Below are 15470 nucleotides of genomic sequence, written 5' to 3' on the forward strand. Positions count from 1 at the left end.
ACACTCTGTAATATATTAGCAAAAGCAGAAATTTTTCCCAGTAGTTTCACATATAAGGTAGATTTATGGGGTATATAACTTATATTCCTTGGAGTCACTGATCTTGATGAAATGAGCTGAATATTAACAGGAGTTGATAAATTGTTCCTAAGTTGAGACTTCAATTTTCTGAATAAACTGCCTTTTATCAGGTTTATACATCAGTGAACAGTTTGAGTATGGCTTCTGTGTTAACTAACCCCTGTGGTGGCAATGAAGGAGCCTAAGAAATGAAACTTGTCTTCCAGAAGCTTGTCATCTTATTAGGCAAGTAAGATTCTCCAGGAAAGCTGCCAAAAAACACAATGAATGCCTTGGATTTTTCCTTCTTATGCCCTATCATACCTTCCTAGGGGAAAAGGTATACTGCCCTTTATTAACTCCCCATCACCCACTGATGTGGGTCAGTGACTCTCAATCAAAACAGAAAAATAAAAGAGCCAGTACAATCATCAGTTTAGGTCACAGTAGTTAATCATTCAGTGATCATAAAAATCAATGTGTTTGTGTCAGTCTCTGAATGCTCTATGCGACCTCCGTTATTGGTATGAATCATTAAGACAGCTGACATGACTCTAGTCAATCATGCTATGACCCAAACACACTGGGATATCTCATATGGCCATCTGCCTAATACCCATTCTTCTTCTTTTCCTTACTAATAGAACCTCAAGAGTCAAATGTGTCCTTTATGAAACACTTACCTTCCCAGGCTTTTTTTTTTTTTTTTTTTTTTTACTCTAGGAATGGCCATATAGCAAAGTTTTGGCCAATAAGATGTATCTAGCTTATTAAAGGAGAAGGCAATGGCACCCCACTCCAGTACTCTTGCCTGGAAAATCCCATGGATGGAGGAGCCCTGGTGGGCTGCCGTCCGTGGGGTCGCTAAGAGTCGGACATGACTGAGTGACTTCACTTCACTTTTCACTTTCATGCATTGGAGAAGAAAATGGCAACCCACTCCAGTGTTCTTGCCTGGAGAACCCCAGGGATGGGGGAGCCTGGTGGGCTGCCATCTATGGGGTCGCACAGAGTCAGACACGACTGAAGCGACTTAGCAGCAGCAGCAGCAGCAGCAGCTTATTAAGGAGATAGAACTAGCCAAAATATTACCAGTGAATTATTATTTAGAAAGATTCTAAAAGAATGTTGTGCAGAGTTTGTTGTATAATATTAGTGTTTGCCATATAATTCTTTGTCAGGTCATTTTTCCATTTGCCCTTTGTGTGTCCCTCCTTTTTCCACTTTAAACTCACACTAGATAAGAGAAGGTCAAATATACTGAGGCTATAAGATAAAAGCTAAACAAATGGTAAGAAGGATGAGGTAGGAAGATAGGAGCCCCCACATTTCACCCTTAATTCTGGCTGTCCATCCTTTCAAAACATTGCAATCCTGAGCAGTTGTATTAGCCCTGAAATCCTTACCACCTCTGGACTCAGATTACATGGGAAAAAAATAGTGAGTTAACTCTGTTTAGTCTGTTTCATGCAGCTCAAAAAAATTCTGACTGATACAGATTATGCATTTGGTCTTCCTACCTAGGTCTTCAGTGCCCAGCTGGACAATTTACATTCAAAGAAAACAGAAAACTGGGGTGAAAACCACCAGGCTTGTTGTTGCTAAATCCCAAACAATATCAGATGATACGAAATTAAAAGTGTTCTACTGATTGAATTTTCATAGACATTTTTTAAACAGCAGGACAGCTTGAAATTTAATTTTATTTACCATGTTTCTATTTAACTAGAGTGAGATTGGCTTTGTGAGAGCAGAGGGGGCCTATTACCTACATGGTGTGATTTGAGAAATAAGAAAAGACTGTGTGATTAAAAAATGTTTCCCAAGGGGCATGCCGCATTCCTGAAACTGCCACGTTATGCCTGGTATTTGGTAGGGATCAAATCTATAACATTAGCAGTAAACATTATCTATTATCAAAAAGTAAGTTTTAATTAGTTGACAAGAATACTCCAGACCAGGGGTCAGCAAACTGCCTATGAAGAGCCAGACAGTAAGTATTTGCAGCTCTGTGGTCTCTGTCACAACTACTAAACTCTGCCATTGCGGCACAAGTGTTTCTACAAACAATATATAAATAAATGAGCATGGTTGTTTCCCAGTAAAATTTTGCTTATGGATACTGAAATGTAGATTTAATATAATTTTCATGCATCAAAAAATGGTAATCTTTTGATTTTTTAAAACTATTTTAAAATGTAAAAGCTATTCTTCCGGGAGCCGGTGAGGCATTCCACTCATGACAAAGGTCATGAGGAAGGAGGCTCGGCATACGCAAAGGTGGGATCGAGCCTCAGGAGTCCCCCCGGATATTCTTGAGCATCTACACCCCAAAAAACCAGAGTCTGCCTATTTTATTGCTTTGTGCTCTCACCTCTGACTTTACTGGGGGCTGTCCCCCACCACCATCTCGCTCTGTCAAAGAGTTAACTTACAGCTCCAATTAATAAAGTTCCTGGGCAATTAGGAGTGTTTAAATCCAAACCCCTCAGATGGCTCTCTAACTCGCCTGACAAGTTTACCCGGACTCCTACAGCTATGCATACGATTGTTTACAGTCTCCCAGCCTCGAGAGGCACGGGAAGCTTAAGATATTCAAATAGCTTAGAGCCTCTCAGAGAGTTAGAAACTGTCAGAATAAGACTAGTAAAAGATTTCATTGATGAGCCAATGCTTGTTGCCAAGTTTTCACATCCCCTGAATTGTATCCTTGAATATGTATTAATAGTTGGTATGTAGAAAAAATAAGTTGTGGCCTTGGTGTTAGTAACTTTAGACCCTTAAGGTAATAAATTCTTTCCTTTGTTGTAAACCCATTACATATTCGCCCTATAGGAATGCAATTTTATCTTAGGAAGATGGCGCCAAACCTTAAAATAATTACTCTTAGAGAAAATAAGTCTTTGTTGATAAGTCCTTGTCAAGAGTCATAAAATGTTAATAGGCCTTCTGGCCAGAAGATGATGTAAATCACCTAAACCATTTGTATACGATAAATTTGCAGGAAAGAAACCCTGGTTGTTGATAAGGATCAAAAACTGCTGACTTTGCATCCCCTATTATCCTCTATGTGTAACTTAGGGTATATAAGCCCCTGTTAAAAATAAAGCTACGGGCCTTGCTCACCAATGCTTGGTCTCCCAAGAATTCTTTTCACATTCTGGCTGAAGTCTCCATCTGGAGCGCGGAACCCACCATGCTTACTAATTATGCCTGGGCTTCTAAGACCCACTCGAGAAGGTGTCTGGGGTGGGGCACCTTCCACTATTCAAGAGGGTGCCTGCAGCCTACGTAAGTGGTGCAAACTTCTTGTCTTGAAGTTTTATTGGTCTCCCGCGTAAACCAAGCTACTCAGCCTCTTTTCTCCACTGAATTTTCCTACTGAGCTAACCTCATTCTATTACTCTTTATATCTCTAATTAGCATATAAATAGTCGCCTAGGCCGTCTCTCCTTCGAATACCCTGGATCAGCCGGGGCTGGACCCCCGCACTATTCTTAACTATAAGCCATACAAAACCAGCTGGTGGGCCACTTTTGGCCCAAGGAAAGAGGGAGTATTTTGAGTAGGGGGAGGCAGTTGTTATCGCACAAGGACACTCTTAGTAAATTTCCCTAGGATCCTGGGAATCGTGGAAGGATTATAAGGAAGGTGTGTAAAGGATGATAAGGAACCTCTGCATCATCGCCAGGTTCTCTCTCGATCTGCTTGCTTCTCAGTATCTCACTCCAAAATCAGTGGTAGATTTACTTGAGCTAAAGGTGTTTAAGCTCTGGGGGATCTTCACTTGATTCAGCTTCCCAGGGATGAGCCCTAGCTGCATGTTCAACCTGCTCTTAGATTTTTACAAAATTTATGAGAATAGGATAAACATATTCTGACCTGGACCAGAAAATTGTATTTTCTATAAAGCATTTCCTAGATTATATCAAAAGCAGTCATTCTTTAGGCTGAACAGAAATATTTCAAGTAGAATTAATGAATAGGCTATTTTGATAAATTTTGATAATTTAATTAATGCTAATTGTATGAATATTTTAGAAATATTTGCATTCCTTGTAGATTTGAGATTAATACTGATATTTGCAGGGATACCATAAAATTATAAAATGCGAATGAAACAATGCTATCAATGATACACTAATTAATAAATGACATAAATTCATGACATAAATTCAAAGAGTATATAGTCACTTAATAGGCAAAGTTGAAGAGCACTGAGATATCATCCACAGAGCAAGAAAGCCTAATGTTTTGCTCAGTTTGACTAAACTTTGGATAGGCTTCTTCTTGACTCTGAGTCTTACTTCCAATTTTTGGGTTTTTTAATTTTTAAAGTACTTTTTTTTTTAGGTTCCTTTTTTTTTTCACAATAGTAAAAGATGTTTATCAGTTTTCACAATCAATAGGATGACAAAAAATAAAAGATAATTACAATCGCAAGGCATAACAGGAACCTGATTAACAATATAAAATAGTTACATACAATTTGGGGGGTCAAGCAGATTCATATGGTAAGTGGAAGTGCATACACAAACAACTGCACATTTTCATCCACCCAGCCAGTCTGTCTTTGGTTGGTTCATTTAATCCATTTACATTTAAGGAAATTATTGATATGTATGAGAAGGAAATGGCAACCCACTCCAGTATTCTTGCCTAGAGAATTCAGTGGACAGAGGAGCCTGGTGGGCTGCTGTCCATGGGGTCACACAGAGTCAGACATGACTGAAGCGACTTAGCATGCATGCATGCATTGGAGAAGGAAATGGGAACCCACCCCAGTATTCTTGTCTGGAGAATCCCAGGGACGGAGGAGCCTGGTGGGCTGCCGGCTATGCGGTCGCACAGAGTCACTACTGAAGCCACTTAGCAGTAGTAGCGGCAGCAAAATCCTATTACCATTTTCTGAATTGTTCTGGGTTTATTTTCTGTAGATCTTTTCCTTCTCATTTCCTGCCTAGAGAAGTTCCTTTAGCATTTGTTGTACAGCTGGTTTGCTAAGTCACGTCAGTCGAGTCCAACTCTGTGCGACCCCATAGACAGCAGCCCACCAGGCTTCCCCGTCCCTGGGATTCTCCAGGCAAGAACACTGGAGTGGGTTGCCATTTCCTTCTCCAATGCATGAAAGTGAAAAGTGAAAGTGAAGTCACTCAGTCATGTCCGACTCTGTGCGACCCCATGGACTGCAGCCTACCAGGTTCCTCCGTCCATGGGATTTTTCAGGCAAGAGTACTGGAGTGGCGTGCCATGGTTTGGTGGTGTTGAATTCTCTTAACTTTTGCTTGTCTGGAAAGCTTTTGATTTCTTCATCAAATCTTAGCAAGAGTCTTGCTGGGTAGAGTTTTCTTGGTTGTAGTTCTTCCCTTTCATCAATTTAAACATACCGTACCCTTCCATCAACATAAACATTCCCTCTGGTTTATAGAGTTTCTGTTGAGAAATCAACTGATAGCCTGATGGGAGTTCTCAGGTATATTATTGATTGTTTTTTCCCTTAATGCTTTTAATATTTTATCTTTGTTAACTTTTGTCAGTTTGATTACTATGTATCTTGGTCTATTCCTCCTTGGGTTTATCCTGCCTGGTACTCTCTGGGTTTCCTAGATTTAGCTGACTATTTCCTTTCCCCATGTTGGGGAAGTTTTCAGCTATTACCTCTTCAAATATTTTCTCAGGTCCTTTCTCTCTCTCTCTCTTTTTTCTTTTTGCAATTTGTTTTAGACATTATGTTTTTTTCTGTTTTTTTTTTTTTTCCATTTTCTATGATTGCAAGCATTTCTTGTCATTTTATCAGAAATTTCAGGTTTCTCAGGGATTTGGAAAAGGAACACATATGTTGGAACATGGCTCTGTGATCAGGGGGAAGAGCTGACTTTTTAAATTATTACATAAGTTTCAGGTGAAGTGTTATAGTTTGACATATCTATACATTGCATAGGGATCACCACCACAAGTCTAGTTTCCATTCATCACCATACAGCTGAATCCCTGCCTGATACAGATGCTCTTTCACCTCCAAACTTTCCTTTACAGAGTGAACTTTCTAAGTCAGAAATTCTAATAGATTCTACATGATTCCTCAAGAATTAAGTCCAAATATCTTAGTGGGCATTAAAGGCCCTCAGTCATCTGATGTCAATCCAGCAACACAACAATCTCTTATATTTCCATCTTTTATTCTATCTGCCCTACTCAGTAGGCACACTACACACCCTTTTAACTTACTTTTGCATCTTTTCCTTGTCTTTACTTCAAAGACCCAGGTAGTTTTCCTACTATTTCTTGGACTTTGAAAAATACTACTCACCCCTAAAAGTACTGTTCCTTTCGGCAAGCTTCCATGAGCCTCTGAAGAGTATCAGTCACTTTCTCCTCCTCAATCTCAAAGTACATTTATAAATATGAGCTCCTTTGACACCCCATTTGGGGAATGATTTATGGTTATTATCACACACAGTTATCTGACTATCCCATTAGAGTATAAGCCTCAGAGAACAGAGGTCAATATCTATCTTTCAGTCCCTCTACTACCGGCCATCATGCCTTACATGAAGTATTACATAAATATGCATTTGATGAATAAGTGAATAGGTAAAAGAATACATGTAATAATAAGGGATTGTTGTTGCTGTTTAGTTGCCCAGTTGTACCGGTCTCTTTGTGACCCCATGAACTGCAGCACACCTGGCCTCCCTGGCCCTCACCATCTCCCAGAGTTTGTCCAAGTTCATGTTCATTCCATGGGTGATGCAGGGTATTTGTTTTGTGGGGCACTGGCTATGTCAAAGAAGGTGTCTATGCTGAAGAAAAAAAATGAGACTAGATAAACATAAATTTTACTAATAATTTATTTGCTATTTGTGTCTTAAGATAGGGCCACCCAGGTGACTCAGTGTTAAAGAATCTGTCTGCCTATGCAGGAGACATGAGTTTGATCCCTGGGTTGGGAAGATCCCCTGGAGAAAATGGCAACCCATGCCAGTATTCTTGCCCAGGAAATCCCATGGACAGAGGAGCCTGGTGGGCTATAGTCTTAAAATACTTACTAAAGTTCCTAAATTATTTTCTTCAGAGTTGAAAAACGGACTCCCACCTAATGGAAATTCTTCTTTTTCAACTCTTGTTCTACCTATGGTGTTTTCAACACCAATGAAGATATTTTTGTTTAATCAAATTCTTTGATCTTGACTCCCAGCAATCTTTGCACACAAGGGTGTGCTGAAAAACCATTTCTTCAAAAGAATAAAGCCTTGATTTTTAGCATTTACCAATTTTCATGATGTACATACTCTCTGTATTTCCAGTTTCAAGAATGGCTGTATTCAACAACCAGCCTGCAATATTCTTTAAAATTCAGCAATCATTGTCTGTCAGCAGACACAAACTAGCTCTAGGACACCACTATTTTGCACTCAGTTTTCAACAATCTTCCCCTAGGTATGGACGATGGCTCTTTCCTGATGGCTCAGCGGGTAAAGAATGCAGGAGACACAGGAGACTCGGGTTTGATCCCCGGGTTGGGAAGATCCTCTGGAGCAAGGCATGGCAACCCACTCCAGTATTCTTGCCTAGAGAATTCCCATTGATAGAGGAGCCTGGAGGGCTACTGTCCATGGGGTTGCAAAGTCAGACACAACTGAGAGATTAAGCACAGCAGCAGCATTATTTTTCTACCCAAATCCTTTGTCTCTGTCACTATCATGATTCCATTTATCAAACCTAGATTCCAGTGAGTCACTTCAACTTTTTTTGATTGCCTAAACCTTCCATTGCCTCTTTTTTTTTTTTTGGCAAAATTTCAGCCTTATGCTGAATCTGTTACTACATCAGAATCTGCATGCTGAGAAATTCTGAGAAAAATGCACAGCCACATGAATTATTATGACAACAGAGTTATGCTTCCTGATGCCAAATGAGACCTTCAGCTTTTCTAGGAACTTGTCTTACGAGGCCCCAAGGCATTCGTCTTTCTATTCCCTTCAGGAGCTTAACTAGACCTTTTCCAGCCACCTCTAGCTCGCACATCTCTATCATAGGCCTTATCTTATACATGGATTTTTATTGTCCTGGAGACAATCAGAGAAGATCAGGAAATGCTGTAATGTAATGTGAAGAAGGCTGAGCGCCAAAGAATTGATGCTTTTGAACTGTGGTGTTGGAGAAGACTCTTGAGAGTCCCTTGGACTGCAAGGAGATCCAACCAGTCCATCCTGAAGGAGATCAGCCCTGGGATTTCTTTGGAAGGAATGATGCTAAAGCTGAAACTCCAGTACTTTGGCCACCTCATGCGAAGAGTTGACTCATTGGAAAAGACTCTGATGCTGGGAGGGATTGGGGGCAAGAGGAGAAGGGGACGACAGAGGATGAGATGGCTGGATGGCATCACTGACTCGATGGACGTGGGTCTGGGTGAACTCCGGGAGTTGGTGATGGACAGGGAGGCCTGGCGTGCTGGGATTCATGGGGTCGCAAAGAGTCGGACATGACTGAGCGACTGATCTGATCTGAATGTAATTAGGGAAATGCTGACTTCATCAAAATTTCACTCCTATATCAAAAACTTAGCATTCTCTGCAAGGACTCACACAACATTGCCTCAAATTTCAGAGCAGAACTTGTTCTTTTTTCAATTTCAAAGAATGTTCCTCCTTCAGTCCTCTTGACCAGGTTTACTTCTTTGTCCTCTGGAATGTTATGAAATCACTTATGCTCCATCCGATAAATTTGCAACATCACTTTTGCAGCTACTTCCTGTCCTGCTGCTACTGCTAAGTTGCGTCATTTGTGTCCAACTCTGTGAGACCCCATAGATGGCAGCCCGCCAGGCTCCGCGGTCCCCGGGATTCTCCAGGCAAGAACACTGGAGTGGGTTGCCATTTCCTTCTCCAATGCATGAAAGTGAAAAGTGAAAGTGAAGTCACTCAGTAGCGACCCCATGGGCTGCAGCCTACCAGGCTCCTCCGTCCATGGGATTTTCCAGGCAAGAGTACTGGAGTGGGGTGCCATTGCCTTCTCCCACTTCCTGTCCTAACAATGTATAAATATGTTTAGTATATCTTATTAAACACTAAAAACTCCTACTCTACCAGACAGTAAAAATAACATGTTTTTTTAATGATAAAGCCTTTCAATCTTAACCAATCTCTCTTACCATTTCATTCAAGCTGCCTAACAGATTAGTGTCAATTTCCTCACACATTTTCTCTATTTTTTCATTATTATAAATTAAAAATATGATATAGAAAAATGTACAACTTTAACATAAAGATGAATACAAGCCCCCTCCCCCGCCCACACACACATCAAAAAAAAATATTAGCTCTTTCCTACCAAGTGGTTGCACCACTGGCATTTCGGTACATTTTCTTTCAGGCTTGTTTCTAAACCAGTAACTATGTATGTACATATATGTATGTGTGTGTGTTTTCAGTGCTGGAAATAGAGTATATACAGTTTTGTATGTATATGTTTTTATTTGTCATTAGTTTATGGGCATTGCTCAATTATATACACGTTCCTTTAAAAACTTGATTTTTAAGTTACTGAAATAAAAAAAAAAAAACTTGATTTTTTAAATGATTGCATTATATTTTAGGGAATAAACAAACCCTAATTTATACCACTATTGATACACACTATTTGCTGGGGATTTCTAAGAAATTAGGCTTTAATCTCAACCACTTCACTTAGCAATGACCTCCTAAGTGCCAAAACCTCATTTCTTTCTGGATCTTACTTGGACTTTTTACAACAGTTGACAAAGCCATACCTCCTCTTTTCTTAAAATATTTTTACCTTGTCTTTCATAATGTAGGATTTTTATTATCATTTTTACCCAATTTGTCTAACAATTTTTCTCAGTGAACTTTGCTTGCCCCTCTTCTTCAAACACATGTGTTCTATAGTTTTCACTTTATTCATCTAAACCATGACTTTAAATAGCACTGCACACAACAAATCTGGGTTTGGAAGAGTAGTGATTTTCTTTTCTTAAATATATGTTTGCTTTACAATTCTTAGAGGTAAGAAATCTTTTCCACTCTTTTTATTTTTTTAAGATTAAAAGTGTCTAGATTACACCTTTGGGCAAGGTAAAAAGGGGGCTCTATAATGGTGTTTCTATCTGAATCACAACTGACAGTATCAGCTTCAGAAATCAGATTAATAAGAACTTCAGGCCGAGTGGATTTGGGGAATGTTATACTTTTGTATATGTATTTTCCTGAGCAAATTGGATTATTTTCTATAGGTAGAGAAAAATCTAGCCAAATTTATGTATCAAGTCACCAAGTTATCAAGATGTAGTCTGAAAAAAGACTTATCTGACCATCTTCTATACAAAATGAACTTTCTAATAATTATGTTTCTACTAGAACACTACAAAGTAGTGAAATCAATTTGGCTCCTCTTCTTTGGGTCAGCATGAAGCATGCTATCTCATTTTCCTCCAGGTAGTTTTACAGTGGAAATTAATCACATAAATGCAGCTTTTTCTCAGAGGTAGATGGGCTCAGTGTTCCACAAGATTGGCTTATTCTCTACAGTATACCCGGGAAGAAAATTAAAAGCAAAACAATTTCATAACACCAAATGCTTTATGTTACAGGTAAAATCCCAAGACAATGAATATTGTTATCAAGATGAGGTTTTTATAACAAAAACTGTTCTATGATCTGGTAATGGCTATAACAGTATTTTGTTGGGCTGGTTAGGGAGTTTTCTTTGGTGCCAGCTCTTATAAGAGTCAATCTGTCTAACAAAAGTAGCTGATGTTGTGTTGTATATACTGTAGGTAGTCAGAAGAGATGAAATCTTCATACCTTATATTTAGAGAGAGATTTGAAGTCTTAAAAACTAGTTTATCTTTTACTTCATTTGATTTCCATATTAAACTTGAGAAACATGTTACAGCAAAAATTTCTATCCTCACTGAATTTACTGAGATATTGAGGCTTAAATGACTGAACTGACTTGCTAAATTTGAATACAAACTCAAACTCCATGACTCCTAACCCAGAAAATGTTCTCTTCTATTGGTATTTATGTTGATTTGTCAATAAATAATAATTACCTTTTCCTTTAATTCATTCCAACTGATCTCACACATTTCCCACTCACTTTCTTTTAGATGTAAAACACAAGGAAAGAGTAGACATAGCAGCGCGTTTAACCTTTTATTTGTTAGGTCTCATTTGTTTCTGCTCTATGATACATACCTCAGAATTTGACTTCTAACAACATAATCAATAATGAAAATATATTCAGTGAACCGATTTGGAAGTGCAGTGAGAAAAGAAACTATGGAAACCACTTTCCTACAATGGATCTTAGTTTCCTCCACAAACAAATGAGGATAACCATTTGTCGTACATGGTTATTGAGAGAGAGCTACTGCCTACCAAAGGCCCTGGTGAAAATCTGGGGAATATTTCAGGCATCTCTCCCTTCCCCTCACTGTTCACAACATGCCTAAAGACACAAAGAACTGTTGATTCTATGCTCTGAAAAGCTCTGGAATTTTTCCTTCCAATCCCATCTCCACCAACTCTCGGTTTAGATCTTTATCACTTTACTGGGATTACCATAAATTTATATCTTATTTCCAATCTTGTCAGTTTCAATTTCATTATGCTTATAGAGAATGGGTTCCAGTGTTAGATACAACAGATAAATACTTGAGACTCCTTAGGATCCTGCATTTTTACTTTTCAATATGTTATTAAATGCATTTGAATATATCAGGTGGACAGTCTTAATTAGGTACAGACAGTTTTCTCAGTCTCTTTATACACCTAACACTTTTTCATTTTCACTTAGATAATATGTCTTTATCCATTAGTACCAGTAGAAATCCATAAGAAGTATAAATGGAGCCCAAAAGGCTCTAGAGAAGCCAACTGAGCTCATATTTACCAGGGAACAATATCTGTAAATTTGCATACATGAGGAAGTTTCCTATAAATTCTACTGCTGCTGCTGCTGCTGCTAAGTCGCTTCAGTCATGTCCGACTCTGTGCGACCCCATAGACGGCAGCCCATCAGGCTTCCCCGTCCCTGGGATTCTCCAGGCAAGAACACTGGAGTGGGTTGCCATTTCCTTCTCCAATGCATGAAAGTGAAAAGTGAAAGTGAAGTTGCTCAGTCGTGTCCAACTCTTCGAGACCCCGTGGACTGCAGCCTACCAGGCTCCTCCGTCCGTGGGATTTTCTAGGCAAGAGTACTGGAGTGGCTTGCCATTGCCTTCTCCGATAAATTCTACTACTCTATTATAAAATGTTTTCCTCCACTGGAAAAGCCATTACATATATGAAGATTTAAGCTAATGAAGATGCCTACTGACTGTCAAACTTTAAACTTTAGTCTATCATACTAAGAGACAAGGGCTTCCCTGGTGACTCAGTGGTAAAGAATCCGCCTCCCAATGCAGGAGACTCGGCTTCGATCTCTGGGTCAGCAAGATCTCCTGGAGAAGGAAATGGCAAGCCACTCAAGTATTCTTGTCTGGGAAATCCCATGGACAGAGGAGCCTGGTGGGCTACAGTTCATGGGGTCACAAAGAATTGGACACAACTGAGTGAATGAGCATGCACTAAGAGATTCTTCCTAAGATGTACATTCTGCAGCAAAATTCTAAGATAGGTGGAATCCAAAACTCCTTGAAAATCTAACTCTAATAAGTTGAGAAATTTTTAGTTCAAAAAATAATACTTACTCCGAAGTTGGTAGCAGCAAATCGATCTGAGGCGGAAACTTGCACATTTGTTGAAATGGTTGTATGAGCATAGAAAGCGTTGATATTCGCCAGCAAGGTGCTCATTACAGCAGGGACACCGGGGCACATGTATTTAGAAGACAGACAGGAAAAATGCCTGTAAGTCAAAAACATTAAGTGCTTTAAAAACAGAACTAATTAATTCACATAGCAGCATAGCCTCTAACATCAGCAATTAAATAATTCCTCGACTATATCTGTGAAAAGGAGAGAAAACTCTTACAATCCCTAACTGAAAGAGAATGCAATTCCAGCCTTTTAAAAATTTCTCATTCACAAATGTGAAGTGGTTTATTTAAAATGTGATTTGTCACAGGGACATTTGCATAATTTCTTTTAACTGGAGAGTGCTGTGTGTACACACAAAAAGTGCCATTTCCAGTGGAATCTCACACTGTTGAAAAGCAATCCTCCAGGAGTCTATCATCTCTGGCAACTCTGTCCTTAACGATTTTAGTTCCTGAAGTGCTGTATTGCAACCAGAATGCTCTGCCACACTTGCATTCCTCTCACATCAATAAGGTAAACAGGAAGCCCTCCTTTCCCTCCTTTCATTGCACAATGATTAAACAAGTCAACCTAACATCTGACCTGAGTCCATTTTGTGAGCTTTTGTCATTAAGTAGTTTCCACAAGCAGTTTTATTTTCTGAGATTTTGCTAAATCCTGGATTTAATTAAGCAAACAAATGAACAGTGAAGACAAATTATGCCAGCTTTATGCTTAAAGATCATTTCTTTTAAACCTTGAATAATAGTATCATTTACAGATATCAGAAGCATCAAGTATTCAATTCTGTTACTTCTCTCAGGACAACCTGTTTCATTTGAACTCTAACAAAAGACTTAAAAATTGAAAGCACAGCTTGTGATAAAAGTGAAGAGATAAAACATCCATAGAATAAAGAAATTTTCAGTATGTAATTTGATCCCATTTTGCCCTCATATCTCAGTAATTTGTCTACCACTTAGGCACCCTTGAATTTTGAGAGAAAAAACTGTTAGGACTCAGTTCTTGATGAGTGAGAGAGAAGGAAGAGAAGTGGTTACATTCCAAGTCTTCAGTTTGGGTGACTAGGTGAATAATGCTTCTGCCAAGTGAGCTAGGAACTAAAAAGAAGAAAGGGAATTAAGGTGGGGATGATGCATTCAGTTGAGTTTAAGGCACCTGTAGAGCTATCATGTAAGAACGTCCACCAGGTTGTTGGAGACCTGGGCTGAATATTTCAATCTGGGGATCACTTCAAAACCATGAGAACGGATAAGGTTATCCAGGGAAATCAAGTAGAATGAAGAACAGTATCAGGAAATGGAACCTGGGAAATACTGACATATAGTGAACCCGGGAGATTAGTAGTGAACCCAGAGAATAGTATACCCTGGAGATTAAATAGGAAGAAAAATAAGTGAATTCTAAGGCTGAGATAAAATTAAAAATGATAGGTTAAAGGAAAGCTAGTCCAGTGGAATTAGGGAACCCACGGAATAGGAGATTTGAAGGGTTAAGGATGACTGATGCTGATAGGTGCATTGAAAGAGTCTTCAGTTCAGTTCAGTCGCTCAGCCATGTCCGACTCTTTCCTAAGAACCTAAAATAACTATTGGACTTGACAAACAAACATCGTGTGACTGTAACAAAATCAATGTTAGTGGAGTGACTGGGGGTTGCATCAAGAGGAAAGAGGATGGAAAGTGAGAATGTAGCAGAAAATGATCAAGGAAAAATGGATCAAGACCAGATTTTGTTGATCTTTAGCTAAGGAGTTTATGGAGTTGGCTGAAATTTCTGCAGCGGAAGTGATACCATCAGGTGAATCTGGGAAGATGACTCTGAAGTGTAAAGATGGACTGAAAAGAGTAGGTATTGGAAGCAGAAAAACAATGTAGGGGATGTAGAAGCAAAAAATGACCTTTCTGCCCAGAATCCAATGTGACTAAGCACTTCACATACCATAGTCAGAAGGAACAAAATATTTTGCACCTTGAGATAATCTAAAAATCACAGAATCACTGTTTCTTATCTCCCAAATATAAAAACCTCAAATATTTCTCTAAAATCTGAATTTCCTAACAAAACAACTGTGAACTGGAGTTTAGCCATGATATATCTGAAAATGTATAATGACCTCTGTAAGTGTGAATACCAGGTGGAATGCTGTTGTTTCTGCCAAGAATAGCACAAGAACACCATGTAAACCAGGTAGCCTTAGGAATGTTATTTCTTTTTTGCCAGTGCTTCTAAAGTCTCATTCCCTCTTTGTACTTGTTGTAATTAAATATATTTTCCTTTTCTGATTTTTTTTCTCCTTAAGGTCACAGAGCAAGTAAGGTGATTAAGAATTAGAGTTCAGGCAATGCAAGTTCAGAAGCATCTCTCTTAACCACCAAGGTGACCTCTTAATTTATTCTCCTCCCTCTCTAATATTGTATATTATATATTGTGTATGTACCTGTTGCTTCCAGAACACTCAGTTGTCATTTCATCCAGCTCACCTCTAGCATAACGTACAGGAGTCGGTCCCTAAGTGTTTAATGAAACCAAGTGAAAGCAGTGTGAGTTACCGGTATATAAGGAGAGTTAGTGTATAGAATGTGTGCTTTGTTACTTTGAGTATGACAGTTTATTACAACATCCA

General features: G+C 39.0%; 1 protein-coding gene across 2 annotated transcripts in view; it reads right to left on the reverse strand.

Moving 5' to 3' along the window:
• The window catches only part of UNC13C (unc-13 homolog C), a 706036-nt gene that overhangs the window by 292893 nt on the left and 397673 nt on the right, over positions 1–15470 (reverse strand). For both annotated transcript variants that reach the window (XM_027553963.1, XM_027553962.1), the window contains one exon: positions 12776–12932. In XM_027553963.1, the coding sequence (XP_027409764.1) occupies positions 12776–12932 (157 nt within the window). The remainder of the gene's footprint in view (positions 1–12775; positions 12933–15470) is intronic.

Source organism: Bos indicus x Bos taurus, chromosome 10 (assembly GCF_003369695.1).
Source record: "Bos indicus x Bos taurus breed Angus x Brahman F1 hybrid chromosome 10, Bos_hybrid_MaternalHap_v2.0, whole genome shotgun sequence".
Classification (NCBI taxonomy): Eukaryota; Metazoa; Chordata; class Mammalia; order Artiodactyla; family Bovidae; genus Bos; species Bos indicus x Bos taurus.